General features: G+C 37.4%; 5 protein-coding genes across 6 annotated transcripts in view; 2 read left to right on the top strand and 3 right to left on the bottom strand.

The window, feature by feature from the left end:
• The window catches only part of LOC125231766 (TOM1-like protein 2), a 31,089-nt gene extending 26,687 nt beyond the window's left edge, over positions 1-4,402 (bottom strand). Inside the window, exons 1-2 of the mRNA XM_048137337.1 lie at positions 4,276-4,402; positions 3,510-3,757 (exon numbers count right to left, since the gene is read on the bottom strand). Coding sequence (XP_047993294.1) covers positions 3,510-3,757; positions 4,276-4,330 — 303 coding nt within the window. The 5' untranslated portion in view covers positions 4,331-4,402. The remainder of the gene's footprint in view (positions 1-3,509; positions 3,758-4,275) is intronic.
• Positions 4,403-5,004: 602 nt separating this feature from the next.
• Positions 5,005-11,854, top strand: LOC125232215 (dynein regulatory complex subunit 3-like). The gene is made up of 9 exons (XM_048137849.1): positions 5,005-5,135; positions 5,323-5,690; positions 6,134-6,306; positions 6,627-6,836; positions 8,918-9,058; positions 9,487-9,688; positions 10,015-10,200; positions 10,582-10,721; positions 11,213-11,854. Exons 1-9 carry the CDS (start codon positions 5,018-5,020, stop codon positions 11,355-11,357), a joined length of 1,683 nt encoding a protein of 560 aa, XP_047993806.1. The 5' UTR covers positions 5,005-5,017; the 3' UTR covers positions 11,358-11,854.
• Positions 11,855-11,963: 109 nt separating this feature from the next.
• Positions 11,964-15,825, bottom strand: LOC125231935 (enoyl-CoA delta isomerase 1, mitochondrial-like). Its single transcript, XM_048137544.1, has 4 exons — positions 15,538-15,825; positions 14,454-14,600; positions 13,551-13,763; positions 11,964-12,420 (listed from the first exon to the last, which is right to left on the bottom strand). The coding sequence occupies exons 1-4, from the start codon at positions 15,757-15,759 to the stop codon at positions 12,163-12,165; spliced, it is 840 nt and encodes a 279-aa protein (XP_047993501.1). The 5' UTR covers positions 15,760-15,825; the 3' UTR covers positions 11,964-12,162.
• Positions 15,826-16,803: 978 nt separating this feature from the next.
• On the bottom strand, positions 16,804-19,903 carry LOC125231735 (enoyl-CoA delta isomerase 1, mitochondrial-like). Of its 2 annotated transcripts, none has more exons than XM_048137296.1 (5): positions 19,777-19,903; positions 19,412-19,643; positions 18,980-19,126; positions 18,316-18,528; positions 16,804-17,958 (listed from the first exon to the last, which is right to left on the bottom strand). In XM_048137296.1, exons 2-5 carry the CDS (start codon positions 19,640-19,642, stop codon positions 17,704-17,706), a joined length of 846 nt encoding a protein of 281 aa, XP_047993253.1. In that variant the 5' UTR covers position 19,643; positions 19,777-19,903; the 3' UTR covers positions 16,804-17,703. The 2 variants fall into 2 exon arrangements, with proteins under 2 accessions (XP_047993253.1, XP_047993254.1); XM_048137297.1 differs by having other exon boundaries at positions 19,822-19,865.
• Positions 19,904-20,406: 503 nt separating this feature from the next.
• LOC125232060 (nuclear envelope phosphatase-regulatory subunit 1) lies at positions 20,407-23,182 on the top strand. Its single transcript, XM_048137675.1, has 4 exons — positions 20,407-20,567; positions 20,794-20,865; positions 21,255-21,389; positions 22,994-23,182. The coding sequence occupies exons 1-4, from the start codon at positions 20,540-20,542 to the stop codon at positions 23,137-23,139; spliced, it is 381 nt and encodes a 126-aa protein (XP_047993632.1). The 5' UTR covers positions 20,407-20,539; the 3' UTR covers positions 23,140-23,182.
• Positions 23,183-27,497: the final 4,315 nt, after the last annotated feature.

Below are 27,497 nucleotides of genomic sequence, written 5' to 3'. Positions count from 1 at the left end.
TATACACGACCTAAATGTACAGGTAATAAAGTCCTGGCCACTTAGTCGAATGGCATTTCTACGCGAAACGAAAACGAAACGCCGCGAAAGGTAGTCTGGCTTTGTCGCGCCAATACGCAAGAGCAATAGAGATAGATATCTACGAGCATTTCGTTTCGTGAGCGTTTGTGCCATTCGGCTACGCACCCTGTATAAGTGTATACCCATTTTTGGCATTTCAAATGTATAAATATTTAGATTACTGGCTATACCATTAGTATTATTAATAATTATTTGGATTAGATTCAATCAATATTAGATAGGTAGGTAGGTTTTTGTCGTGAAAAATTACAAATAATCAATCTGTAAATTGAGAAACCAGGTTTTTGAGTACCTATAAAACACTCCTCTCCCCACAACGCAAAATAAGGGCCCATTTAGACGGTACGAGAACTCGCATACGAGTTTTATTACATTGCGGTATTTGATGGCTGTGCAAAATTGTATATACCCTCAACAGCCCGCAATGTAACTAAAATCGCATATGAGTTCGTACACCGTCTAAATCAGGACTAAGGCACAGAAAATATGTAACCTAACATGTGTTTCATTTCGTATTGTTTACGCGATTATATTTTAAGTACACATGTTAGGACGCTATCAGTCTGCTAATAGTAGCAGTTAAAAAAAAACAAAGAATTTAAGTTAAAAGGTATAAATTTTGATACGAGATATCGCCAGCTATTGAACACTTAGATACTCAAGTATAATAGAATAGAGTGAATAGAATAGAAATATTTTTATTCGTAAGCACTTAACAACGACGATAACAATAATATATACTAACACAAAAATTACCGACACACAAATAATCATACATCTACACAAACGGCTAAAAGAGAAAAGTGCCACGAAATGGTCTCATCTCGGCATGTTGCTGGCGACTTCCAGCGCTGGTCTTCCGATGAATACTTACCTGTTTCCGTTTAAAAAATAAATAAGGTGGTAATCCAATAAAACTGTCTGCTTTATAATGAAGGTACTGTCAAGTTCATAAATATGTATGGACATTTTTTTTATCTGCAATGAGTTAAAGTGAAGAAATTTACACAAATTTATGAACTGCAATGTCACAATTTTCGTTTTCTATCAACCCCTTAATTGCCAAGAGTGACACTGAGACTAGTAGTTTCATGTGCTTTGCCTACCCCTTTATGGGATACAGGCATGATTGTATGTATGTATTTATGAACTCGACTGTACTTTCGGAGCTATAGCGCATTTTTACAGAAAAACAATAATGCATTTTATGCTATTAAGTTACGGGTGCAAGTTAAATGGTTGTGTGTAAAGGTTTAGTAGTCGCGATACTGAAACTAACATCATAATATTCAGTATTTATTATTCTATTGTTCATACAATGAACACTTTTTTATTGGGTCGCGGTCACTACTACATGGTTGTTCTGATCTCATACTAAAGCCAGATATACACTAGCGACCATCGCAACGACTTGAGACGGCACTGCGACTAGTGCGCCAAAACGAATTTTTCGAAGGTTTTCAAGGGCGAGTGCAAAGAAAAGGAGACAAGAGTCGATTTTGTAGCAACAGTTAGCAGTAATCTATATTACTGACTAATGACTTGTACTGATTATACTATTTCATTTGTGTACAAAAAATGTCGTACGGTCTCTGTGGGCGTAGTCCTTTAAGTAGAATAACTTTTAAAAAAATGTTATTTACTAGTATTATTAGTTAGCCAAGATGTGATTATTATGTATGATAAGTGACCTTGCACAGAAAATGCACTCAAAGGTGCTAAGCGAAGGGTATTGCTTCTTCAAACTGCCGGAATGATTTCTATTAAACTTTACAGAGCAACAACTATTTCAAGAAAACTGGCTTTCACGTAAACAAACTGCATCGAAATCGGTGCATCCAGAAAGTTACTATACCACAGATATAAAGATATTATGTATATTAAGATAGTATGTATATGCAGACATTAAAAGTCGATACGAACTCTACAATCCCAAATTTTCATCCTTAGGCAGCGTCCCCACTTAGGCGTCGCGTGTCTCGCGGCGCGCAACGGACGTCTCCGCCACGCCTAAGTGGGGACGCTGCCTTAGTCCATTTTGAGTGCAGATTGACCCTGAACTAAACACATAACATTAAGGTTAAGCTATCAAATGATAATATCAGGTAATGTCGATAGCAATGTCACACATTTGAATATCACCTATGTCACCTTATCTGATATAGCCATGAGTCACCTCAGTTCACTGAACTTCATAATCATAATTATCTATACACACTAGATAGGAACGTAAGTGCAATGAGCAGTAAAGACCAGTAAAAATACTAATCCATTAAACTACTGGCATTAGGTAGGGAAAGGAAAAGAAAAGGTATTGTGGTTGTCTTTTTCCTTAATATTTAATTTCCTTCAGTGAACTTAGCAGGGTAATAAAGGAACCTCAATACTGAGAACTGATAGCTGATGTATGTGGCGCTACAACAGTATAGGGGGGTAGGGGCGCTACAACAGTAGTAAACCAACCATGCGCCTGCAGTTCCATCGGTATAAACGGTTGGTTGTTATACGGTCATAAACAAGGCTCATTAAGTTGTTATATGTGAAATGTGTGGGCCTTTTAGGCTTAAAACTTGATGGCGCTGTTCACAGCCTGGAAGTGGCCAAAATCATATTTGTTTGAAAATGCATAGTTTGAAAAAATCTCGTATCTCACGCTGCTCCTCAAAGTTAAAACGCAGTAAGTCTATATGTATTCTATACATACTTACTACAATTTTCTTTTCATTGACAAACGAAGATACAAGTTTTTTTTAAAGTAGTGACGAATTGATGATATTTTCCTCAAATATTTTTGCGTGTTTTTATTTTTTATGAAAACAAATGACATATTTCCTTTGAAAAAATAAATAGGCTACTAGACTCTTATCGAATTTGGCACAAGAAATGATTGTTTCCTGTAGTATTTGACATAAGAAACCAATTTTTATAGATTTTAGGTATTAAAAGTGTATGGTGGCTACTTATTTTCGATTAAAAATGTGTGTAATATTAATTTTAACTTTGGCCACCAAAAACGCTGTCAGACGTGTAGTGATGTCATAGAACCTAACTTAACTTCATGCGGAGTCAATCACTGACATGATGAATGTTTTGCCTCATAACTTAAATGTCAGAAAATTTTGTGCTCAATTCGATTTACGTCATGTGCAGACAATCTATAGATTAACATGGCTAATGATCTTTTTGCCTAATTAAGTTAAAGTAAACTTTATAAATGTTTTTTGTGGTTTTCAAGTCGTAATAAAATATGGTAGTATTTTTTTCTGTTAATTGGACAGTAATAAATAATATAAAATAGACTTTAAAAACGGGTCAAGTAGCCTATTTGTAGGCATCATCAGTGTAGTTATCATAGTATTTAACAGGTACAATTCTTAGTGTGAAGTATGTAAATCCTATAAATAATATTTGCTACAACTATAACTTACCAATTCTGAGATAAACTCCTTATTGCACACCAACACATGGAAGGATTTGCCACAATTCTTGACACAAGTCTCCAGAACCGTCAGTGTGTACATCACCACCGTGTAGTTCTTGCCCGCACTCTGCGTCAGTCTTTTCCGAATAGCTTTTATGGCATCCTTAGGCCCGTCTGCGGTGCTGTTTATGATATCACATATTTCCATGTTTAGAGCCCAGTTTTCTGATGGAAGAGAGCCATCTGTGGCTTGTTCTGAAAGTTAATAACAGGTAAATGCTACATCCCGAGTCTGTGTTACATGATACATGCAATAACCAGGTACCATACAGCTTCCTATATGCTAACAACATCCTACTTTTATGTACTTCTTTGTTTAATATTATTGTTAAAAAATATTGAAATAAATTACTTTTGTTTATAGTTGCGTAATTATTACATATTTACAACGTTAAAGCTATAAGCCGGACGATCATCTGATTAAGCCGTAATTTAACACCTATATCAATCAATTAACGAGGGTCAAAGTTATTAGCACCTTCACGAGTTATTTACTAGTTAAACAACAACGTTTATAGACCAAGAACAATACAAAACTCAGCAACTTGTTCATTTCTGAAAGTCATAATAAATAAACAAATCATCCTATGACAAAGAGAAACTTGTATTTTCCTGATAAATAGTGCGCAACAAAAAGGAAAGGACACTGATCTTAAAAACACCTTCGAGAGGTGTTTCCTGTAAACTGATATTGTACAGAATTCAATAGTTACCTATCTTCTGGCCTACCGGCGTAGAAAATGGATTTCCTACACCAAAAAAGGACATTTTAAAGGATTTCTTTAATATTTATCAAAAAAGGTTTCAGTTTCACCGATTTCACTTGTCACTGCATGCAAAACGCAGAAATGTCAAAATACAGGCCACAGGGTCATTCGGATGGAAAGTTATATGGCCAATATAATTATTTTTATGTATTTTTTATTTGGCCAAATTGTCATAAATTTACAATTATTTTGAAATTAAATGTAAATAACAGTTATTGCTAATATCTATTAAATATTTCTTTATTATAATATATGCTGATCTAGAAATCCTAGCATTTAAATTAATGCGTTTCGGTTTTCCTCCGTGTCAATCTCAAGTGTCAAAAAATATAAAACGTTGCATCTATGCAAGAACTAAACGTAACAAGAAAACTGAATGGCGGCAATATTTAAAGGCAAAGTGCGATAGAGGTGCGATAATTTTATTTCTTTTAGTGTTTATTATCACCTTTATGCATCTTTCTCACTTTCAATTTTGTAATTGACTTCATAATGATTATATTATCGAAATATTTTATTAAATAGTTGTTACTATTTAATAAAATATGTAATATAAACTTTTACAACAAGTACGTAATGCGTCTCTTGGCAACCCACTGTTGTAAATAAACATCCAAGAATTGCCTGTCAATAGTGAAATAAAGTGGTATGGTTTTAATAATTTGTAATCACAGTTTCTAGTAACAAAATGGAAGAGGAGAAGAAAAAGACCGAGAAAAAGTCTTTGAACAGTCTAATTATCCATCCGGCCATAGAACCTGGTGTTATTGACAATGCCATGATTACGCGCTGCATTTTGGAATACGGTAAATTCATCTTATCATAAGAAAAAAACATTCAGTCGAATTGAGAACCTCCTCCTTTTTTGAAGTCGGTTAAAAAATATTCTGTAAGAGAGACTGAAGACGATTTTTTGAAGATATTTTTTATTAAATGCGATACCATTTTAGACATTTAATAATTGAATTTATCGCTTACATGTTTGTGACACAGGCCCTAAGGAAGAAGCTGGTCGTTTATTCGCCGAAGAAGGTGTCCATCTTGATGAAGCTCCAATCGTTCGGTTAGAATTCCAGAATATTCTGCGCATTGACCATCTCTGGATGCTTACATCACTCACAAAACTCACTTTAGCACATAATCGTATCGAAAAAATAGAAAACTTGGAACAGCTAACTGGCCTAAACGAATTAGACTTATCCTTTAATTTTATAGAGAAGATCGAAAACTTGGATGAACTTGTTAACATCGAGGTGTTGACGCTTTTCCATAATAGGATAAAGAAATTGGAGAATTTGGAAAAGCTGGAGAAACTGCTTGTGTTTAGTATTGGCGATAATTTGATCGAGGACTACAAAGAGGTACTTTATACTTACTTATCCAAAATAATACCTATACTTAGCACAAATTATATGTATAAGATGGCAATAGGCACTTTAGAATGAATGAAAACCGTTTATTTTTATTCCCATATAGAGCACGGGTTAGCTATCTCAAAATATACAAAATATCCGACACTATTGCGTTCCCTGCAGCAAATACGATCTTTTTTCTTCAGGGAGTATGTCCAGTTCAGTTTTTATTTATTAGCAGTAACGACTTACTTGTCAAAGCGGACCCTCATCGGCTCCTATATGAGCCGTGGCAAATGCCGGGATTACGCAAGGAAGACGATGATGAGCAGAAAAATGTACACCTCCGGCAGAACTAACCTGCGACCAGAGCGATTGGACCTGTAGTCCAATAGGTCGGGCCTGTAGAACAGGTAGAAATTCTAAACTTTTTCCTTTAATTGAAATCACAGATGGCATACCTCCGCCAATTCCGATTCCTGCGCTCAGTGAGCTTCAAGGGTAACCCGTGTTGCGATGACCCCATGACTTATGAGTTCCTCAGGTCGGCTTTGGTGCGAGTCACGTATCTAGACTACACGATTGTAACGGAGGACGAGAGAGAACAGGGTGCTGCACTTTTCAGGTAACGACTGCTAAATTGCAAAGCCGTTAAAGCTGTTATGTATTACAAATTACCTGCCTGCATTTTACAAACCAAAAATTTACTGACACTTCTCATACACACGTATCTTTTGGTATCGTGAGGCACTTCCTATACTTATCTAATTTAAGCAATTTTGGATCGCCTTCAGCTGTCAGATCGACATTATCGGATCGAATATCGGATTTTGGTTCCTATACCTCTACTCGGCACTGATGCACAAGTGATTGTAGGATTCAACAACTGATACCAACTCCGACAATGTAAAAACGCTCTAAAGTTAAACTTGCACTCCCTTCCAGAGGATTACTTCGAAAACTCGACGATCAAGACGAGAAGGCAGAAAAAGAGCGTGTTGCACGTGAAGAATACAACGCCCGAGTAGAATTCTACGCCATGTCCTTTGTAGAGTACATGGCTGGACCAGAACTACTGGATTCCATGTTTGAGAAGGATCCCGATGGATCGCTCTTGCTCAAAGTTGGAGGCGAGTTGCTGGGATTTTTCGAGGAGTAAGTATAACGTTGAAGGGAACACTTATACTCAATCTGTCGTACAAGATTAGCGTGGCGGCCTAGCTTCAGGAGCCAAGGTAGACATTCATTAGGGGAATCTTTTGGAGATTAAGGAGTTTTGTTTATGGTGACCATGGATAAACTCTAGCTGTGGACCTACGTATTAATTAGTTTATTTTTGGTACCTAACATACTTTTGATCCAACAAACGCCATAATTTCAAATAAAAAAAATCTGCTGCCCGTGTGAATCCAACTGCATCTTTTCTTTTATTTTTTAATATAAGATTTGATTTTTTGTTTTTACAACCGGCCCGGCCTGGCTACACCAAAGTCATGCAACAGAGACTAATATAGTCAGTGGATAGTAACCCTGCTTGATTGAGCGGGGTTCGAATCACGCTAAGGTCATTTATTTGTGACATGAGCACAAATAGGTATCCAATAATAAGGTACCTTGTATCCTACCGACTGCGCCATGTTAAGCTAAAAGGTAAGTCATAAGTAACCTGCGAAAGATAGGGTGTACATAGTTTAGGAGTTTAGTGCTACGAGCTGAGACTGGTTTATTGTATGCGAATGTACCTACCCATATAATGTACAATTATACAAGTACCTAGTACGAGGGCGGTTTGACATGTAACTTGTTTCGGGTACTAAAAGATGGCGTTAGTGGTAACTATCTTTTTATTCATAAAGTTTGATAACTAACTGTATTTAATCTGTGGCATCAAAGTAATTGTCGGCGGGAATTTTAGTTTTGACAGCTGTTAGAAAAAAGTTATCAAGTTAAATCGGTATAATGGAGAAAATTGGAGTTCGTGGTGTGATTCAATTCTTTTTTTTGGAAGGGAAAACGGCGAAAGAAATTCATGAAAGGATTTCTCCTACGTTGGGCAACTCTTGTCCTTCGTACGAGACCGTTTGACTGTGGGTAAATGAGTTCAAGCGTGGCAGGACAAGCATTGAAGATGCACCCCGACCAGGTGCTCCGAAAACGGCGGTTTTACCAGAAATCGTAGATAAAATCCACGATCTAGTTTTAGCTAATCGACGATTGAAAATACGTGAGTTAGCTGAAGTCTCAAGCATCTCGACGGAGCGGGTACATTTTATTTTGCATAATGAATTACACATGAAAAAGCTTTGTGCAAGGTGGGTGCCGCGGCTTCTCACTCCAGAACAAAAGCGTATCCGCATGCAAACATCTGCTGCAAACTTGCAGGTGTTTAATAAAAATCCCGTGGAGTTTATTCGACGTTTTGTGACCATGGACGAAACCTGGATTCATCACTATATTCCAGAGACGAAACAACAGTCGAGACAATGGATTAGCCATGGTGAGTCGGCTCCAAAGAAGGCGAAGTGCGTCCCATCAGCTGGAAAAGTGATGGCGTCAGTGTTTTGGGATGCAAAAGGGATTATTTTAATCGACTATCTTGAAAAGGGAAAAACTATCACTGGGGCATATTATGCGTCCCTTTTGGACCAATTAAAGGCAGCGATAGCTGAAAAACGTCCAGGGTTGGCAAAAAAAAGGTCATGTTTCACCATGACAATGCTCCGGTCCACTCATGTCGTCTCGTTGAACAAAAATTGGCGGAATTACGGTTTGAAATGCTTCCGCACCCTGCTTATTCGCCAGACTTAGCTCCTTCAGACTATTATCTATTCCCAAAACTCAAAAATTTTCTGTCAGGCCAAAAATTTCAGTCTAATGAAGAGGTGATACTAGAAGTAAACGCATATTTTGAAGACCTGGAAGAAACCCATTTCCGTGAAGGCATCGATAAGTTGCAGAAGCGCTGGGATAAGTGCGTTGAACTTCGGGGAGATTACGTAGAAAAATAAAATATATATAACACATATATTCTTTTTTTATCATATCAAACCAAGTTACTTATCAAACCACCCTCGTACCTACGACATTCCTCATCGAATCGAGAATCGAGATCATTCCTGTTATTCTATGGAAGTATTATATACACAGGCCTACTTGAACCTACCTTAGGTTTTAGTCGATCTGTGTAAGAATAAAAATGTCCTATAATATTTAATCATTTATGTGATCAATTTAAGGTACAAAGAGCAATACGTGGAAACCATGGCAGGTCTGGTGGAGTTCGCTCAGGAGGCTTACACCGACCGACAGAACGAAATCGGCCTGTTTAGGGAGCTGGTTGATAACGCATTGGCTGACAGCGTTGCGAAGGCTAAAGAGTAAGTGTACTTACTCAAAAACACCCACCTGCACAGTTGATATTTTTTTTGGTATACCTTACCAACACATTTTTTTCCTTTACCTGCTGACAAAACGGATAGATACTCTCTTTGCTATTGTCACACGAGTAGCTAGTAGTAGTAGTTTGCTTATATCGCCCTTACATAATTTCTTATACAATTTCTTGAGTTTTATTCTGTGCCTTGTCCCAGGTGTTCAGTCCCAGACAATGATTTTTACTTACGAGAATGTCTTAAGGCTAGCGTCCACTAGACTCGCCGAGACTCGCCGAGCCGATGAAACTGCGTCCATTAGCGACGCGTCAAATCGAATTCACCATTCATAGTAAATGTATGGAGGACTCCATTCGACGCAGCTCGACTCTGCTTAAGTGAACGCCAGGTTTTACCCACTTACTCACTTACAGTGTCATCGCAGAATACCAAAAAAAGAAAGACGATCTAACAGGACAGTTGCAGGACATCATAAATAAGTATAACGCTAAGGAGGCAACCATCGACCAGCTGGAGCCAAGTGTCATGGATTTGAGTGACACCTTCAATGATGTGTTGTATGAGCTTTGGAAGTCGCTTATGACTATTGAGATGCAGCTGTATGAACAGTGTGAGGTAGGTTTTTGGACGAATTATTTTTTATAGTACCTACCTACCTTAATTGACCCTCTCGTGAGCTTCTGCTGATTTACCTATTTTACCTAACTCCATCTGATTTGGATCTGAGTCAGTAAGGACTCACGATAAATATATGGCGTACCAAAACAGTATCAACCTGTGTAAGAACCCGTGTGTCGATATCGTGTTTCAAATAAGAATAAAACGATGACGCAAAATGTTTGATATTACAATTGTTGACAGGTTATTGAAAGGTTGGCCTACTTGCCCCATAAAAAATGCCTTCAAACTTCTAATGAACCATCATATATTATTTTCTTCAGGAATCACGGACACAATTCTCCGTGAACATGACAGAGAAGATCACGAAACTGCTGGAAGTTTCTCGAAACGCCTTTGGCGCCTGGCGTGAGATCGAGGGCGTGTGGTCCATGAGGCAGTTCGAAACCCTCTCCAAGCTGTTAGGGAATAAGGTGTTGCTGGGTGACGCTCCCCCGGAGCTGTTCGAGGTAAGTAAGAGATCCTTTTAAGGAATTAAGAACCAATTATTTCTCCGTCTATGGAGTAGGTACGAAATAAAATTCGCTGGAAAAGATTACGCAATTTGTATGGATGGAATGAGAATCAAGGAATGGGTTTGAGATGATTTTTTTTCAAAGGAGTTACTACCTATTATTGTCAAACTATGAGGATGTATTCGGTACGCCTTACGATCGATCAAGGCATCAGGGCTTCTTCTTTTGTTAGGTATGCAATAAGTGTATATTCCTATAATCACGAATTACCTGCTGTTCGGTACCTATTAAAAAACTGAGCGATGTAGGACAACGTTGTATTTGAATTTCCCAAGAACCAGTGTAGGTACATTATCTAACGGAATTGTTTTTCAGATAATGATGGACAGGGACGCAATGATGAACCTCGTGGCTCAATCATCTGACAACCACAGTCGTTTTATAGATGATCGTGAAGACCGCCTGATGACTCGCGCCAATGCGTGGCGGGACGACCTCGTTCAAGGGACCAACGAGTAAGTCTATCTTAGTGCAGAAGGGATTGTCATCAAGGCTGGCGTCCACTTACGTCGAATCACTCTAATCGAGCCGCGTAGAGTCCTCCATATAGTCCATATATTTACAATGAATGGTGAATTCATAGTTTCATAGTAAATGCAGAAGGCGATGGATTATTGAAATTCGATTCGGCCAGTGGACGTCAGCCATAAAACAAACATTTTCAGAGAACTAACGGACGAACATAGTTTTCTGTTGCGTTATCTATTCTAATATAGGACTGGTCAGGTTTTCATGGTACTGCTGAATAGTTATTTGTTATACAAGGGAGCAAAGTTGTATTTTAACCGAGTGTGGAATTGCAACACGAACTAGCGAATGGATTCTAGGGTTGAACTACGAGCTAGCGAATGGATTCTATGGTTAATGAAGCAGTTATTAAGTCAAAATAAGCCATACTTATTTTTTGGCTTTCTTTTTCACACAAAAATTTGCTTATTTCTTGCAGCAATGAAGTAAAACGCAACAGAGATCGGATCCTCGAAATTAACTATTACATAGACAACCAAAGAGAGGAGTGGACCGATATGCAGATGCAGCTTACTGAAAACATGGACCCAGAGACGGCAGCCTTGTTGGGAGATGAATTTTAAACTACATACGAGTGTTTATACCTAATATAATTTTACTTTAATATTAGACATGCGTATTTTAATACAATAATACCGTACGTAACGTACCTAAATAGGTATACCTACTTAGGGCCGGTTGCATTAAACCGTATTTCACCGTTAAAGCGTTCGTTACATGTTATGGGAAGTTCCATTGACGTCTGCTGCGTGACGATGATGTGTCTGTCAAATGTGGTTGATGCAACTGGCCCTTAGTAAATTAAATCTCTTGAGCAATTTTTGTTGGACTCTTGATGTAGACGAGTAAAAAGTATATCTTGTATCTTTAATTCCGTCCATTTAAGTTTGCCGTTTACTTATTTCGTATTTATTTTCTCTTTTCTGAGATTTTCTCTTCGTATTTTTTTTTATGTTTTCTAAAATTCTTTTATAATAAATAAATAATAAATATTATAGGACATTCTTACACAGATTGACTGAGGCCCACGGTAAGCTCAAGAAGGCTTATGTTGTGGGTACTCAGACAACGATATATATAATATATAAATACGTATATACGTAGAAAACATCCATGACTCAGGAACAAATATCTGTGCTCATCACAAAAATAAATGCCCTTACCGAGATTCGAACCCGGGACCGCGGCGTAGCAGGCAGGGTCACTACCGACTGCGCCAAACCGGTCGTCAAGTTTTATTTCATAAGCCTTCAGTTCTCTTCCTTATGATATTATTATATTACATAATTCTACATATTATCGACGCTTTGTTATAGTCAGTTCAACGTTCGAAGTTTTTGAATGGTTGTCTTTCTTCTCATTCAAAGTTCATGTGGAAGCCTTTATCTTCAAACTCTTCATATAATCTTCTAGACCTTGCTGTATTTCTGGCTTCATCGCAAATTCAAGCGTATCAACAATTTCTTTTTCACGAGTCTTTTCCATATTCTCTAAAGGTCTTTGCCTAATTCTTAATTTAGTTAAAGTGCGCGCTGAAGGAGGTATTTTATCAAATCTTTTTATGAACCTCTTGCATTTCTCTATTGCATCAGATGTATCAGATGCTGTTTCATCAATCAGGCCAACCTGTAAAATAGAGTTATTGTGAAACACGTTAAATTAATCTAGAACTCTGTGAGGTCGTCAAGTGTCACGGTATATTATACCTAATGGTAGCTGATAAACCTATTTGATACTGGCAAGATAAGGTAAGTACAGTCACGAACTTTAATTGTTGATCCACTTCTAGCTTATTTTATACTGGAAAGTCATAGCTTAACTATGCTTCACAGTGAAATGTCCAGTATAAAATGAGCTAGAAGTGGATCAAGAACTAAAGTCCGTGACTGTACCTAAGCATTCGATTGTGTAAGTAGGCACTTCTAAGTATAGGGATGCAACTTTATCAGCGATACATTTTCCCGTGGTGAAGGGCTCAGTAGGTACTTACCTCTCCTATGTCTTCCTCTAACAAAATACAAAGAGCGGTCTTATCGATAAGAACCGCGCTGTACAGTCAACCAATTGGAACCCTAGGCCACTCTACAACCGTATCGAAATGACAAGCAGTAAGAGATTTCTTACAATCTGATTTATAACGTCACTGTGACATAGTTCTACAGTGGCCTAGGGTTCCAATTGGTCGACTGTATATACCTACATTATGCTTGAACAAATAGGAACTTACAGATGTAGTACGAAAAGATTTGCCTTCGAATTGTTACGGAAACGTACGAACGTCTCATCACACCTCGGACACTGGCGATCCAATAAATGAAAGAGGCGCGTTCCTAGCACACAGTCTAAGCTCGTGTAGGTGAACGCGTACTATGCTTGTATGAGTGACATATGACAGGTCGACTGTTCGCGTTTTTGACAGGCGGTAACTGTCAGGTAACCGAGAGGGGGTGGGCGGCACTTTCAGTGGGGAGCGGAAGTGGCCATACTGTATGATAATACTCTTTTTTATATACTGTGGTGTCATGCTATTTCAGTCAGTGTCAATACAAGATGTACTGACATTGACTGAACTAGCGAGCTTGTTCAGCATGTCTCGTTCCTATGGTGTATACTTAGTGTCCATGAAATACTCGTTGACAACGATGCCGAAAGCGGTCTCGTTGAGAGTGTTGAGACCTATCCTGGATTTGCCAGATACCATGACGCGGTATTCGCAGGACAACAATTTGAAACATTGAGCAAGAAAAGGAACTTACTTGTAAAGCTTCATCGACATTGAACATCTTTCCCGTAGTGAGAGCCAGCTCAGTCTGTCTCGTTCCTATGGTGTGGCACATAGTGTCCATGAAATACTCGTTGACAACGATGCCGAGAGCGGTCTCGTTGAGACCTATCCTGTATTTGCCAGAGACCATGACGCGGTATTCGCAAGACATGGCTAGGCAGCAACCACCGGCTGGTGCGTGGCCCTGTAATGATATAGATGGATATTTATCCATACTTTTCCATACTATACACCCTGTTTTTATTGAATTCCGTTAACTTTAAGGGAAGATTCATTACATTAAATACAATTAATTTCTTTAAGAAACTAGCGTCTTTACTCTTATGGTTATCGATTTATCAAAAAAATAAAGATAATTACTGAACACGTGTGTGACAGCCTTTGCCAATTCCTAATGTTATTTGTTTTGACATGTGCCGTCAATCACTTGACACGAACTTGAATGTTATTGTTAAGGGTCTCTCACACTAATAAATTCATTAATTATGTATATGAAAATGATGAATAATTTTTTTTTGCGAATTTAACTAAAAGTGATATACAGGGTGGTTCCTGGTAATGAACCTAGCTACGTGTCGAATTTAACGGATAACAAAAAAAACACGGTGTATAAATTATAAAATTTATAAATGGGAAAGTGTGTGTGTGTCTGTTTATCTGTCTTTCACGGCAAAACGGAGCGACGTATTGACGTGATTTTTTAAGTGGCGATAGTTGAAGGGCTGGAGAGTGACATAGGCTACTTTTTGTCTCTTTCTAATCCCCCACTTCCCTAAAATGGGGGTGTATGGAGCATACCGCAATTTTCGAATTTAACGCGAGCGAAGCCGCGGGCGAAAGTTAGTACTAGCTATAAACAAATAGGTATACTTACGTTTATGGCCGCCGCTGTTGCAAACGGAAACCCAAATAATTTCTTCCAGACGTCTTGCAAAGTGGTCGCAAACTGTTGGAGTCTTTTTAGATCTGGCTTGTACAGTTCGTTTATGTCGACACCAGCAGAGTACACAGTTGGTAATCCCTGAAAATTAGAACATTTTTAACATTGGCGCCATTTTTTAATGGGATAATAAAGTATAACAAATAACTATTGTCTGTGGTCAATTAACCTTTGAAACTTCTATCACAGAATATATAATAGTACAAGTACAGAAGGCCCACTGCTTTGAAGTTCACGAAATGCCGCCTTTTTAAATACCTACAAAATGATTACAAAGAAACGAGCCGCACGTGCGCAGCGTCGGACGCTAGGGTTGGCTATGTATTAAAAAAAAAATACTCAGATAAAATGTTATGCTATTATATTTAAGTCTTGGGTACATTCTAGGTATATACAGTATTTATATATTTTTGTTTAAATCCCAACGTGCCTGATTGAACGTTTCCCTGGGCCATAAATGACATAATCAATAGTAGATCTGTGTAAGATTGTCCTATTTTATTCATAATGTTTGTTTAACTAAGCGTTATTAGCCATTCCACACGCGGATATCGCGTATGAACCTTTAAAAAAACTCGCGACGTATAGTAACAATAGAAAGTGCGAACAAGCGTTCCGTGAGAATGCGAGCCACCCCTGATTAGGCCGCGAACTCGCGGCCGCCCGCATGTACTTGTAGCGCGGCGATGGAATCGCGGAGTGAGCCGCCCCTGCTTCTATCGAATATGCGCCTTAACTATGACTCCTAAGGTTGAAATTCTAATGACGCGTATGTGGTCACTAGATGTACTATGGATCTTAAGTAGTGGAATGTAGAAGATGACAGCACAACTTTAGCAAGAACAAGAAATACCGGTACCAAATGAGTTAGAAAAAAAACGTCGATGTTCGACCAAACTTCGAACTTGACCTTTCGCGCCTACTTTACTGATAACGTTGACTTGGAAGACTTATTCCTTATCGGACTCCCGATATCATTCTATAAGATCTAGTAAAAAGAAAATGTAAACCAACTTACAGAAGTCAAAATCATGCCTCTAGGTTTGTTCTTGGCCACATCATCAAGCGCGTTGTTCATAGCTTGCAGTAGTTCCAAGTTTAAACTGTTGACCGGCGCTCGTTGTAGCGTCACCACAGCAATACCTCCATCATCAGCTATATCCACCAACCTAGCAGGTCCAGCTGACATGAGCCTAAATCCTGGCACTGCGATTCTTACTAGTTGTTTGAAAGACAACATGGTGCAAAATGAGTAAATTTCACTTTAGAGTGGAACGTCTATCTGTGAATATCTTTGAATTTTTATTACATAGCTTAATATTAATATCGCCGCTTCGTGTTTACCTCGCAGATATCTTATCGATGGCCTGCACGATTTGTTGTAGGTAAATACGGCTATTATACTTACGACCGGTCTGGCTCAGTCGGTAGTGATCCTGCCTGCTAAGCCGCGGTCCTGGGTTCGAATCCCGGTAAGGGCATTTATTTGTGTGATGAGCACAGATATTTGTTCCTGAGTCATGGATGTTTTCCTATGTATATAAGTATGTATTTATCTATTTAAGTACGAGTATGTATATCGTCGCTTAGCACCCATAGTACAAGCTTTGCTTAGTTTGGGGCTAAGTTGATCTGTGTAAGGTGTCCCTAATATTTATTTATTTACTAACTGCTAAACCAAACCAAAAACCAAATACTAAAATCACATCCACTATCTGTCAAATACATTTGTAGTTTATTCTAATTTTTTTTTCTTAGCCTATTGGAGTGTCCCACTGCTGGGCAAAGGCCTCTCCCCTGGCTCTCCATAATTCCCGATTCTCCGTTACTTCCGGCCAGTTATTTAGGAAGTCGTCAAGGTCGTCCCGCCATCTTTGCCTGGGCCTGCCCCGCCCACGCTTTTTCGTCGGCATCCACTTGGTGGCTATGTCAAGTTTATTCTATTAGGTACCGTAAATTAATTGCGTGAAGTGCAGGGCCAAATATTTCTTTTGTGATATGACTATAATATTCTTAATATTTTTATATTATTTTATTATTTATGTATCATTTTGTCCCACCATTCCATTTACTCCCCAAACAACCTTAATGGTGACGTCATTGCGACAAGAAAACGGGCTCCATTTTAACTATCTTAATACCTAGTTTCATCTAAATCAGTTTAGCCATTATTGGTACTTCGTACTGCACGATTTCCGCGCGAAGAAATTGCCTCGCTCTGTGTGGACCCGGCTTTTAAAATTATTGCTTTGTCACGGAAATTTACGTGTAAATAAAACTAATATTGTTTTGAACAAATTATATTAAAATAATTACATGATGTATGTAGGTGTGTAAAATGGTGAGAAGCGATTGAAACCGGCGCCATATGCTCAAGTTTCCTAGATGTATGTGCCGTCATATGGTGAGTACCTACCCACTAGTACGAAGTATGGATACGGCTGCTACATGACGACACTATTATCTAAGGAAACTAGCTGGCGTAGCACACTAGTTGATAAACTTTATGGCATTGCATTATATCGGTGCATCCCTATCACACTTACAAATAGTGCGAAAAGGAGGATCAAACGTTATATCGTTTATCACGCGAACGTGCTTGCCTGCCAGGTGGGAAAGCATATCACGTCAGGCAGTCTTTTTCGCACTATTTGTAAGGGACATACTGAAGCCATAAGGTTTATCACACTAGTGTCCGACGCCCGCAGAGCTATACAATAATTAAGTTCATACATACAGACAATCAGAGACACACTTAAAAAGTTACATATTTTAACGTTTTAAAACTCTCACTAATCAAAAATACATTTTTATAAAAATTATCTGATTTATAACATTTATATATTTTATCCTATAGAATACGCACAAAAGTGCCTTTTTTAGTCTTTACAAATTTGTATTACTTATCATACTATCAGACACACTGGGGCTAAAAATTTTGTAAATAAAGATATTGGCAGTAGAGAAATGTAACACTTTCGTTAAAAGGTACCATATTAAAATTCTTAATAAAGATATTTCTAAAGGCATCTTCATAACTATTAACTGTAACTCATGTAAAACCAGAATAAAATCAGTAACTCAAAAGACACATAATAGAATAAAATGTTGCGCAAACGCAACAAAGGTTAGGTAGCTATGATAGATAAATTTACTACTTAACAAAATTCTATGTTCTAAATATTTACTTGGCCTTCGCCTTCAAGCTCTGGATGTACATTTCCAACGACTGCTGCACCTGCGGGTTCTGCAGGAAAGCAAGGAACTCCTGCGTGTCTGCCTGTCGGATCTTCTGCATGTGGGTTAGCGGTCTCTGCCTGATTTTGAGCTTAGTCATTGTGCGGGCTAGCGGTGGGGTCCTGTCGAACTTCTTGATGAATTTCTTGCATTTGTCTATGGCATCAGCTTTGTCAGAAGCTGCCTCGTCAATCATACCAACCTGTATATAGAAACGGTTTCTATCTTGATTGCCAAAATAAAACTTACACAAGTAAAAAGTATTGAGTTGCAATTTTTTAGATTCAATAAAATGAAGTTAAGACTAGCATTAGAATATGAAAAATTAATCTTAGTTTAGAGTTACACAGGAATAGATAAATATTAGGGAAAATCTTACACAGAACAAAAGTTCTCAATGTTTTTAACTCCTATTGATTACTGAAAATGTGTGTTTACAGTACTGTCAAAAAAAGCTTCTTATTGTTTAGTTCTGTATTTATTCAACAATTTTTTCTATAATATGGGAGGCAAAGTCAAATGGTAAGCTGTCCATAACCAAAATTATTGTAAGAATTACCTTCAAAGCCTCCTCTACAGTAAATAGCTTGGCTGTCGTAAGAGCCAGCTCAGCATCCCTCGTCCGAATGGTGTGGCACATAGTATCCATGAACCAGAGTGGGGCCACGATGCCCAGGGCCGTCTCGTTTAGCCCTATGGTGTACTTGCCGCTCACCATGGCTCGGTACTCGCAGGACATGGCTAAGAGACAACCTCCGGCTGGAGCGTGGCCCTGAAAGTGTGTACATTAAATCATTATTGATTGATGTAAATTGGACACTTTACTACAATGTTCATAAAATAAATATTCATCTTTTTAACTCCCGATGCAAAAACGACGGGGTGTTATAAGTTTGACATGTCTGTCTGTGTGTGTGTCTGTCTGTGGCATCGTAGCTCTCGAACGTATGAACCGATTTTGATTTAGTTTTTTTTGTCTGAAAGCTGAGTTAGTCGGGAGTATTCTTACCCATGTTTCATGAAAATCGGTCCACTATGTCGCGGTCGGGGGTTTTTTCAAATTTTAATTTTGTGGTTAGGTTATTATATACTTAATTGGACTTGTATCATATAAAATTTTCATGGGATAAAAAAAAAACCGAAATGATATTAAATAAAAGAAACGAATATTATTTATGACTGGAAGAAAAATATCGTATTTTGAAAAAAATATTAATTCTTACATTAATAGCAGCAGCAGTGGCAAACTTGAAACCAAACAGCTTAATCCATACTTCTTGTAGAGTTGTCCAAAACTGCTCTGCCCTTTTTAAATCAGGTTTGTACATCTCCATAATGTCCAGACCTGCTGAAAATACTGTTGGAGATGCCTGGAAAAGAGAAATAAAAAAATTAAAATAGGTATAGTTCGAGTGTGTTTTTTTTTGTAATTGTGTCGATTAACTTCAAAACTGGGTAAATCCATTCTGCTAAAAGGTTGATTATTTTTCAGATCATATTATATTTTTTATATATTCAACCTTAAAGCAGAATGGATTTACCCAGGTTTGAAGTTAAGCGACACAATTGTTGTTTATGATACAACCGATGCAACATTGGTCAACACCACCCTCAAGTCCACAAAAAAAAAACATTGGTCAATTCTGAATACTCACTGAAGTCAAAATCATGCCTCTGGGTTTGTTTTTGGCCACATCGTCAAGTGCTTTACTCATGGCTTGCAGTAGGTCCAGGTTGAGGCTGTTGACCGGTGCTCGCTGTAGCGTCATCACAGCGATACCCCCGTCGTCAGCCACATCCACCATCGGGCCAGCTGATGCTGACATAGGCCGGCATGCTGGCAAAACCCTGGTAGCATGCCTGGCCAGTTGCCTCAAAGGAAACATTCTGAAAAGTGGTTTGAAAATAGAACATCTACTGGAGCACTCTCCTAAGCTAATGTAAATTCATTAGCGGTTTCCAGACAATTGAATACGATTTGTAGCACATATTTAAATTAAGTTAATTGTTAAATGCCTACCTTATTTAAATTTTATTGAATAATAAAATTGAAATTTGTTTGAACCTTGGACTTCTATCTTGTGGCGACCCAAAGGCGTTTATCTGAAATTGCTCAAACTTTATGAACTGTCAAGAAAGTTTTTGACAAGCATTATGTGCTAACAGATGACCGTCCGAAACTTCAAGATCGCCGTACGGTGCATTTCTTTGTTAGGTATTTTAGAAAAAAAAACCTCGGTGCCGATAGTTTTCCATTTCTCTTGTCAATATGGTAAACAAAAGTGACAGCGCTAAAATGAAGCTAGGAACACACTACGCGGACGTCCGTCGTGAATCGACCGCGGACGGGAATCTGGACAATGGAAATACACATAACCGTGCAAACTATCGGTCGACGGACGCGGACGTGGCCTTGAGCGCACGGACGTCCGATCGAAATCTGGCTCTCTGGATGTTTTGTTCCGTGCACACTGATAGGTTGCGGTCGCGGTCGTTTTACGACGGACGTCCGCGTAGTATGTTCCTAGCTTTACAATTCATTAAGTGAATCAAAGTTCGGGACGTAGTTCGGAATAACATAGCATGCTTCACAAACGAGTACAAGTCTGCATGTTGGTAAGCATGTAAACACATGTTGTCACAACTGTCAGTGTCACTGTCAAATTGTTTGATGTTGCATTTCATTGCGATTTATCTTTACGTGTGAAAATTCATAAGTTTTGTTATCCTTCACAATATGTAGTGGTACTGAGTTCAAAAAATAAGAGATAAAATACTTTAGAATGTCTCTCGAACAGACAGCGTGCGATGGTAAGTCTCAAAGTGATCGATCCGTTCAAAGTATCTTTGTCAACTTGGACCTTCAGTATTTACTGTTAAGCCGGCTAAAAATACTAAAACGTCATGCTTATACAACAAGAATTTGATTTTATAAATCATATCAATGAACAAATGGCCCAATAATATAAGATCTGGTTCCTACAGTTGTTTTTGAAATACCTATTTGATAACCCTTTTTCATGTTTACATTTCACAGATCTGAAAGCGTTCGAACGACGACTGACTGAAGTGATAGCATGTTTGCAACCGGCTACGACTAGGTGGCGAAGTAAGTATCATTGAACTCATAAAGTTACCATTACCTTCATTAAGGTACCCAAGTATTAAGCCACCAGATACATCAGTGTCAAAGGTGCTTTAAAATAGCTGAACAGACACTCTGTCGCCTTGCCATTGACGATAGTGGCCTGTTCAGATATTTGTGAGCACTTTGGCTGCTCAGTATATCCACAGTATAATAAAGAGCCGTGCCACCCACCCCCTCTCAGTTACCACCTGTCAAAAATGCGAACAGTCGACCTGTCATATTTCACTCATACAAGCATAGTACGAGTTTACCTACACAAGATTAGACTGTGTGCTCTTTCATATATTAGACCGCCAGTGTCCGAGGTGTGGTATATCTGTTGGTTGACTCTACACATTTTTTCATTGCAGTTTTGCTGGCAGTGGTGTCCGTGTGCACAGCAATCGCGGCATGGCACTGGCTGACAGACCCGTTGACTCCTGTTGTCTCTCTAACTCAGTCCTTGTGGAACCACCCTTTCTTTGCTTTTACTTCTACATTTTTAGGTAAGTTTAATTTGTACTTTGAAGTATTAAACTTTCCGTTAAGATTTTTTTTCTGAAACTGTTTGAACTTACACTTGACTATCTGAGACGCTCTGTTAACTAAGCGTAAGATAATAGATATGTAATTAACTATTCATGTGTGTAATTAGGCCTACATGAGTAAAGTACATTTTCGAGTTGGATATTATATCTTTGAATAACAAGGTCAAGTATTAGATTAGATATGTAGCTATGGCTAATCAGGTCCAACCGTTTTACAAGGGTTATTTTTGTATAACTAGTATTTATTTATTTATCGTATGGCTTTTACACACTGGTTAAAACTTATTATATGTAGTTACATTAAATTAAACACTATTTAAAATTTACAGTTCTGCAGATAAAAACTCGCATTATTTGTTAAGTTTTTGAAATCTTCCGCGGGCCCGTTGTAGTTTATGAGAATTATGAGTATTTTCTTATTAAAAAAAATCTATGGTTGTTGAAATACAGTATGCAGAACAAGTTGAACAAGTTGTATGTTGAAATAGTACAAAATTACAAATAATATTTTGTTGTTTGCTCAGCTCTATAACTCTGATGTTACATCTTTTTAAACACTTCATCTTTAGTTTCGTTTTTTATTTCATCTGGTATTTTGTTAGCTATTAATATGCATCGGTAATACGGACCATTTCTGAACATTGCCAGTGTTGAAGGGGTAATTCAAGCTCGTTTACATTATTTCGTCTCTGGGATTTTATTACTTTTTGTTTAAACAAGTTAATGTTATTCCTAACGAATAGCGCTGCTTCGAGGATGTACATAGAGGGTAACGTCAGGATATCGAGCTGGATAAAGTGCGGACGACAGCTATCTGGTACATGTGTGTTTGTAAGAATGCGAATGCATTGCTTTTGTAATATAAATAATTGTTGTACATCAGTGCTGGCCCCCACAATATAACACCGTATTGGAGCCATGCATGGGCAAAAGAAAAATAAGCCGATAATGCGGTTTTTGGTCAGTATTGACCTTGAGTACACTCAATGCGTATATGAAGCTACTCATTTTACTTTTCACGGATTGAATATGACATTTCCAATTTATACTTTCTTTGTGCTGTTTAGTTCATTCAGTTGCTTCTGAGTTAGAATATTATTAACTTTTGTTGGTGTTTTAAGGGTGACAATGGCAAAACTTTTATGCCTGACTCTTTAAAATGCCAGCCCCTACACACTATGCACTGCAACTCCAATAATATTAACTAATATTTATTCATGCTCACTCCATCGTAGGCCATGTCTTTGCCTTTCGCTAGTCTGTGGCCAAGAATAAGCCCATTTGGGCCTTTTTTTACAAAGTCGTCCACCCCACTTTTTTACATGGGTATTTTTTACGCGATTCATACTCAGAATCGCAAGCTTTTTCGATCCTGGTAGGAGAAAAAAATGTCCCAAAATTTCCATACATAAACTTGAGACACTTTTTTTCTCGTATTAAAATTGAAAGAGCTCGCGATTCTGAGTGGAAACCACATAAAAATTTCCAAATCCAAAAAAAGTGAGGTGGACAACTTTGAAAAAAATGACCCATTTATAAATAACTTTTTTTTTTAATTTCAGTCCTTCTGTTCATGATGGGTGTACACCGCAAAGTGATCGCTCCAAGCATCGTGACCGCGCGCACCCGTGCCGTTCTCAACGACTTCAACATGTCCTGTGATGACAGCGGGAAACTCATCCTGAAACCTCGCCCCGCCAACACTTAATGTAAATATTACTTAAGAATAAATTAAATTACTTTGTAAATTATGACGACTTTTATTAGCATTTCGACCAGGGCCGTAGCTAGAGGGGGGCATTGTGGAGCAATGCCCTGCTTTAAGAATCACCATCGCCATAGATTAAATATAAGATCCGAAGATCATACCATCCCATACATTAAAATGCGACCGCCTAAGAACGCGCATACACTACACCACACATAGATGGCGCCACAAAAAATGCCTTGTTGCCATCGATTATTTGTAGATTGGCGTTAAGTGTCACTTTCGAGCCATAAATCTATGTTAAAAGTGACACTTAACGCCATCTACAAGTATAATCGAAAGCTACAAGACATTTTTTTGTGGCGCCATCTATGTATGGTGTAGTAATTGTAGTATATGCGCGTTCTCAGGCGGATGGTATGATCTTATATTTAATCTATGCCATCGCCCAGTAGACATTACACTACTCTACCTGTAACTACAGCTTGCCCTACCTTAAATTGAATTCTTGACTACGACCCTGCTTTTGACTCCCTTCGGTCGTGTTTTAGTCTATCGCAACTCTTTCTAAACTTCCTCTTTTCTGCACCTGTATCGTTATGTACTAATAATTTGTAATAATTTAACCAATTAAGCCATTAATATCAGGATAGACTACAAAATGAAAACAATGACTACCTACGGTTATAAGGATAAGCATTGTGCTGTTGTTTTCCTGATGATTGGCGATTTGTTGCAACGACGTCCAGTAGAAATAACACATATTTATAAATGTTTTTTCGATACTTAAGAATAAATATTATTTTCAGTACAGATGGTGTTTTTTTACGCACTAGTGCGAGAAGTGGTTCATTATAAGCCAGGTCGAAACTTTGGAGGCTCATCTGTACTGAAAAACGTCGTACGATACACGTGCGAAAAGGAAATTCGTAACTCGTCGATTTAAAACACTCCCTTCGGTCGTGTTTTAATTTATCGCCACCCGTTTCGAACTTCCTTTTTTACGCACTTGTATCGTAATGTACTATTTTTGTATAGGGTGGCGATTTTTGAATCATGAAAGGCACAGGTCATACAGTGTACCTACTATCAGCAACACTTAGCTAACCATTGGTAGACTTTATGCTCTTGTAATAAGGATTATGAATGTACAGCTAACAGGGTGGCTAGCCGAATGGCACAATCGCTCACGAAACGCTCACGAAACGAAGCGCTAGTAGATATCTATCTCTATCGCGCTTGCGTATTGGCGCGACAGAGCCAGCGGCGTATCGCTTTCGTTTGGCGTCGGAGAAATGCCATTCGGCTACGGGGCCTGTAGTAACAGTGTTGTCGATGGTACAGTCGAGTTCATAAATATGTGTACATTTCTTCACCTTAACTCGTAGCAATAAGGTGAAAAAATGTACACATATTTATGAACTCGACTGTACAGGCTGAGAATATTACGGGACCATTTCTTGTGTAGTTATTCGGAAGATTTTATATAATAGTACCCATTTATGTCTCTGATATTGATATTACGAAATTATTAACACATGCAGAAACATAGAACATTTCACTTTTTTAGACTTATCAATAAATAAATGAGCAAATGGTTACAGTACCTACTAAAAACGTGTAAAATATATTTAGAATTAGAGACATAAATATTTTATTCGAGACAAAAATGGGTACTTGCACTTGCAGAAGCGGTGCTTCACTTTCGTCAAAGTAAATACGCGCACTTTGCAATGAATTTAGTTAAAATTTAATTTATTATGTATTTGATTAATTTAATTATTTTGTTTTAGTATTATATTGTATTGTTAAATACCTCCTGATAACATTATAGGCACTTTGGTACCACACTGTAAGCTTATGATTGATTGTAATTGAATAAATAAATATAAATATAAAGGAAATCAAAATGTGAAAATAAAACAAAGTATTGTGAGAGTCTATTCATGTTTATTAATCATAACTTTGGTGTGTTTATTATACTACAAATAATGAGTACCTACTACGTATTATACAAATCGCAATAAACAAATGTGACTCGAATTCAAACAATGAACAACAATCAGGATAGCTACGAAATTACCTCTTCCTATGAAAATTTTGCTATAAAATTGTCTAGTTTTAACATTCAATATTACGAGGCACATGCAGCAAAACTTGCAAAATGTCAAATAACATAATTAAAGAGCCCTGTAGTGTAAATTTCATTCAAAAACGAACGTTTTTAACGAATTTGTTTACATGAGCGGTTTCCTCAATTTGCCGCTTGGCACGCTGTGAAAAATCATATTTAAAAATGAGTATTTCGAAATATTTACGTCACGTTTTCAAATGAAATTTAAACTAGAGGTACGTACTAAAAATCGCCTAGTTTTGACTTTGACAATCCAAATTTTTTTCAATCAAAACAATTTTATCAAACTATCTTATTTCAATCCATTTTCACTTCACTAGAGTTAATTTTTAGACTCAACGTGGAGTATCGTATTGGAATTATTTAAAATGGAATATTACTTTCGAAAACTTATACGATTATAAAAATAGATATAAAATTATGACTCTGGGCAGTGTAAATTTGGATTTCGTACCTTATTTTTATAGCTATCGGTTACACGATGCAGCAATCCACGTTAACATGAGCAAAAGTAAATTTTATCAACTTTATTATATCGCATATCAATTTTGTCACTAGTACAATCTGATAGGGTATCTATAAATCAGAGCCGCATAGACGATAAAAAGCAGGCCGTCCCTATCGCACTATTTGTAAGTGCGATAGAGACAATCGTCTATCGCGCGACCATGCTTGAAACCAAGCCGTTGAACCGTGGCGTAACATTACCCACCATAAAGTTAGGGTAAGTGCGCCTAGTAAAGGTATCGATATGTCCTCTGATTCTAGAGTTTCTAAGGCAGACCTGACCAGTAACAAGAAAAATGCTCGCGCATAGTAGGAATACAATAAAATCTACTTTTACACAGCTATATTTTATATCGATCAATTCCTAACAATAAATGCAATTTAGAGTATCCACGAGATACATTCGCAAGCAACAGTCACAAGTATTAAAGATTTACACATTCCAACAGAGATACAATTAATCAGGGAGTAATAGAGATTGTGCTCACTGTGCAAAAAGTTTTAATTACCTAATCAATTATTTTACTTTATAAATATGAAAAGAATCCTTTGGGTATCGTTAGAGGGATACGGATAATCGGTCGGCGGTCTCTTACAATCAATGTTATAAAAAATTGTAAGGGATAATAGAAAAAAGTACTTTTTACCCACCGATCATAGTGTCGAAATACTTGCTAAGATAATAATAAAACGTAGGGTGCCAAAATGACTATTATTCGCGGTCCTTAGAGAAAAAAGCTGCTCTATCGCACGCAATATCGATGTTTGACAGAGAAATTTCGTTCACTAATGATTGGCAATTTGGATAATCACCCTCAATTATATTTGAAAATCTAGAGCCCAATTCGGACATACATTTTGACATCAACATGATTTATTTAGTAATTTGTCCTTGGGTATTTATATTTATTAAATCAAGCAAATTTGCATCATCCCGATGGCAATTATCAATTTTGGACGCTAGCTGTCAGCCAAAGGATCCTTAATCTAAGTAAAATATATCATATTATGTTGTGTTGTGTGTGTTTGACCACTAGAATTAAATTCGACTGTTCACCATAATTCACGCTTTAATACATTTCCAATGAGATCCTAGGAAGAAAGGTACGAATAAACAATATTTCTTATACAGGACAGAAATTCACAACTCACGAAATGTGGTTTTTTGAGCATATAACAGCGGCTTTATATATTTCAAAACATGTATAATGTTTAACTTACGACAATAGAATTAAATGACAAACATAGTAAATATTCCTAATAATTATAAAAACTTGTAAACAACTAGGGCATATTACCTATGTTACGATTTTACATAATTATCAATGGTGAAACATATTATAAAAAATCCTTTTAAATTTACTATGATAGATAACTTCAAGGCAGTGGTAGGTATATGCATAAATTTAATATTGTTAACAACTATATTTATTCAAGAAAGGCATTTCCCGACCATTATTTATAATTAATCATATTTTGTTCAATTATCACGTTTTTTTAACATGATACAAATTTAGTCGTTATTCATAATAATGCCATAAGATTAGTTACTTTTACGTTTCAATCAGAAACGCAATATAATGACTAACAAAGTATTAATAAGGACTTTTTGTAAATCTATAAAATGCCTTTGAATATTATGCGATAGGAATCGTCTTGTGAGAATTTATATTTCAGTCTTAAATACAATAAAGTAATAGGTAATGGCTTTTAATAA

Source organism: Leguminivora glycinivorella, chromosome 12 (genome assembly GCF_023078275.1).
Source record: "Leguminivora glycinivorella isolate SPB_JAAS2020 chromosome 12, LegGlyc_1.1, whole genome shotgun sequence".
Taxonomy (NCBI): domain Eukaryota; kingdom Metazoa; phylum Arthropoda; class Insecta; order Lepidoptera; family Tortricidae; genus Leguminivora; species Leguminivora glycinivorella.
This window is presented reverse-complemented; position numbering and strand designations above follow the sequence as displayed.

Bases quoted from the DNA above. Each gene is read 5' to 3' on its own strand.
- LOC125232215 (XM_048137849.1), top strand. From the start codon at position 5,018: ATGGAAGAGGAGAAGAAAAAGACCGAGAAAAAGTCTTTGAACAGTCTA. The intron at 5,136-5,322 runs GTAAATTCATCT...TTTGTGACACAG, and splicing joins GCGCTGCATTTTGGAATACG to GCCCTAAGGAAGAAGCTGGT. The intron at 6,307-6,626 runs GTAACGACTGCT...ACTCCCTTCCAG, and splicing joins CAGGGTGCTGCACTTTTCAG to AGGATTACTTCGAAAACTCG.
- LOC125231935 (XM_048137544.1), bottom strand. From the start codon at position 15,759: ATGTTGTCTTTCAAACAACTAGTAAGAATCGCAGTGCCAGGATTTAGG. The intron at 14,601-15,537 runs GTAAGTTGGTTT...TCTAATTTTCAG, and splicing joins GAGGCATGATTTTGACTTCT to GGATTACCAACTGTGTACTC. The intron at 13,764-14,453 runs GTAAGTATACCT...ATATCATTACAG, and splicing joins CAACAGCGGCGGCCATAAAC to GGCCACGCACCAGCCGGTGG.
- LOC125231735 (XM_048137296.1), bottom strand. From the start codon at position 19,642: ATGTTTCCTTTGAGGCAACTGGCCAGGCATGCTACCAGGGTTTTGCCA. The intron at 19,127-19,411 runs GTGAGTATTCAG...TCTCTTTTCCAG, and splicing joins GAGGCATGATTTTGACTTCA to GCATCTCCAACAGTATTTTC. The intron at 17,959-18,315 runs GTAATTCTTACA...TTCTATATACAG, and splicing joins CTGTAGAGGAGGCTTTGAAG to GTTGGTATGATTGACGAGGC.
- LOC125232060 (XM_048137675.1), top strand. From the start codon at position 20,540: ATGTCTCTCGAACAGACAGCGTGCGATG. The intron at 20,866-21,254 runs GTAAGTATCATT...TTTTCATTGCAG, and splicing joins GGCTACGACTAGGTGGCGAA to TTTTGCTGGCAGTGGTGTCC. The intron at 21,390-22,993 runs GTAAGTTTAATT...TTTTAATTTCAG, and splicing joins TTTTACTTCTACATTTTTAG to TCCTTCTGTTCATGATGGGT.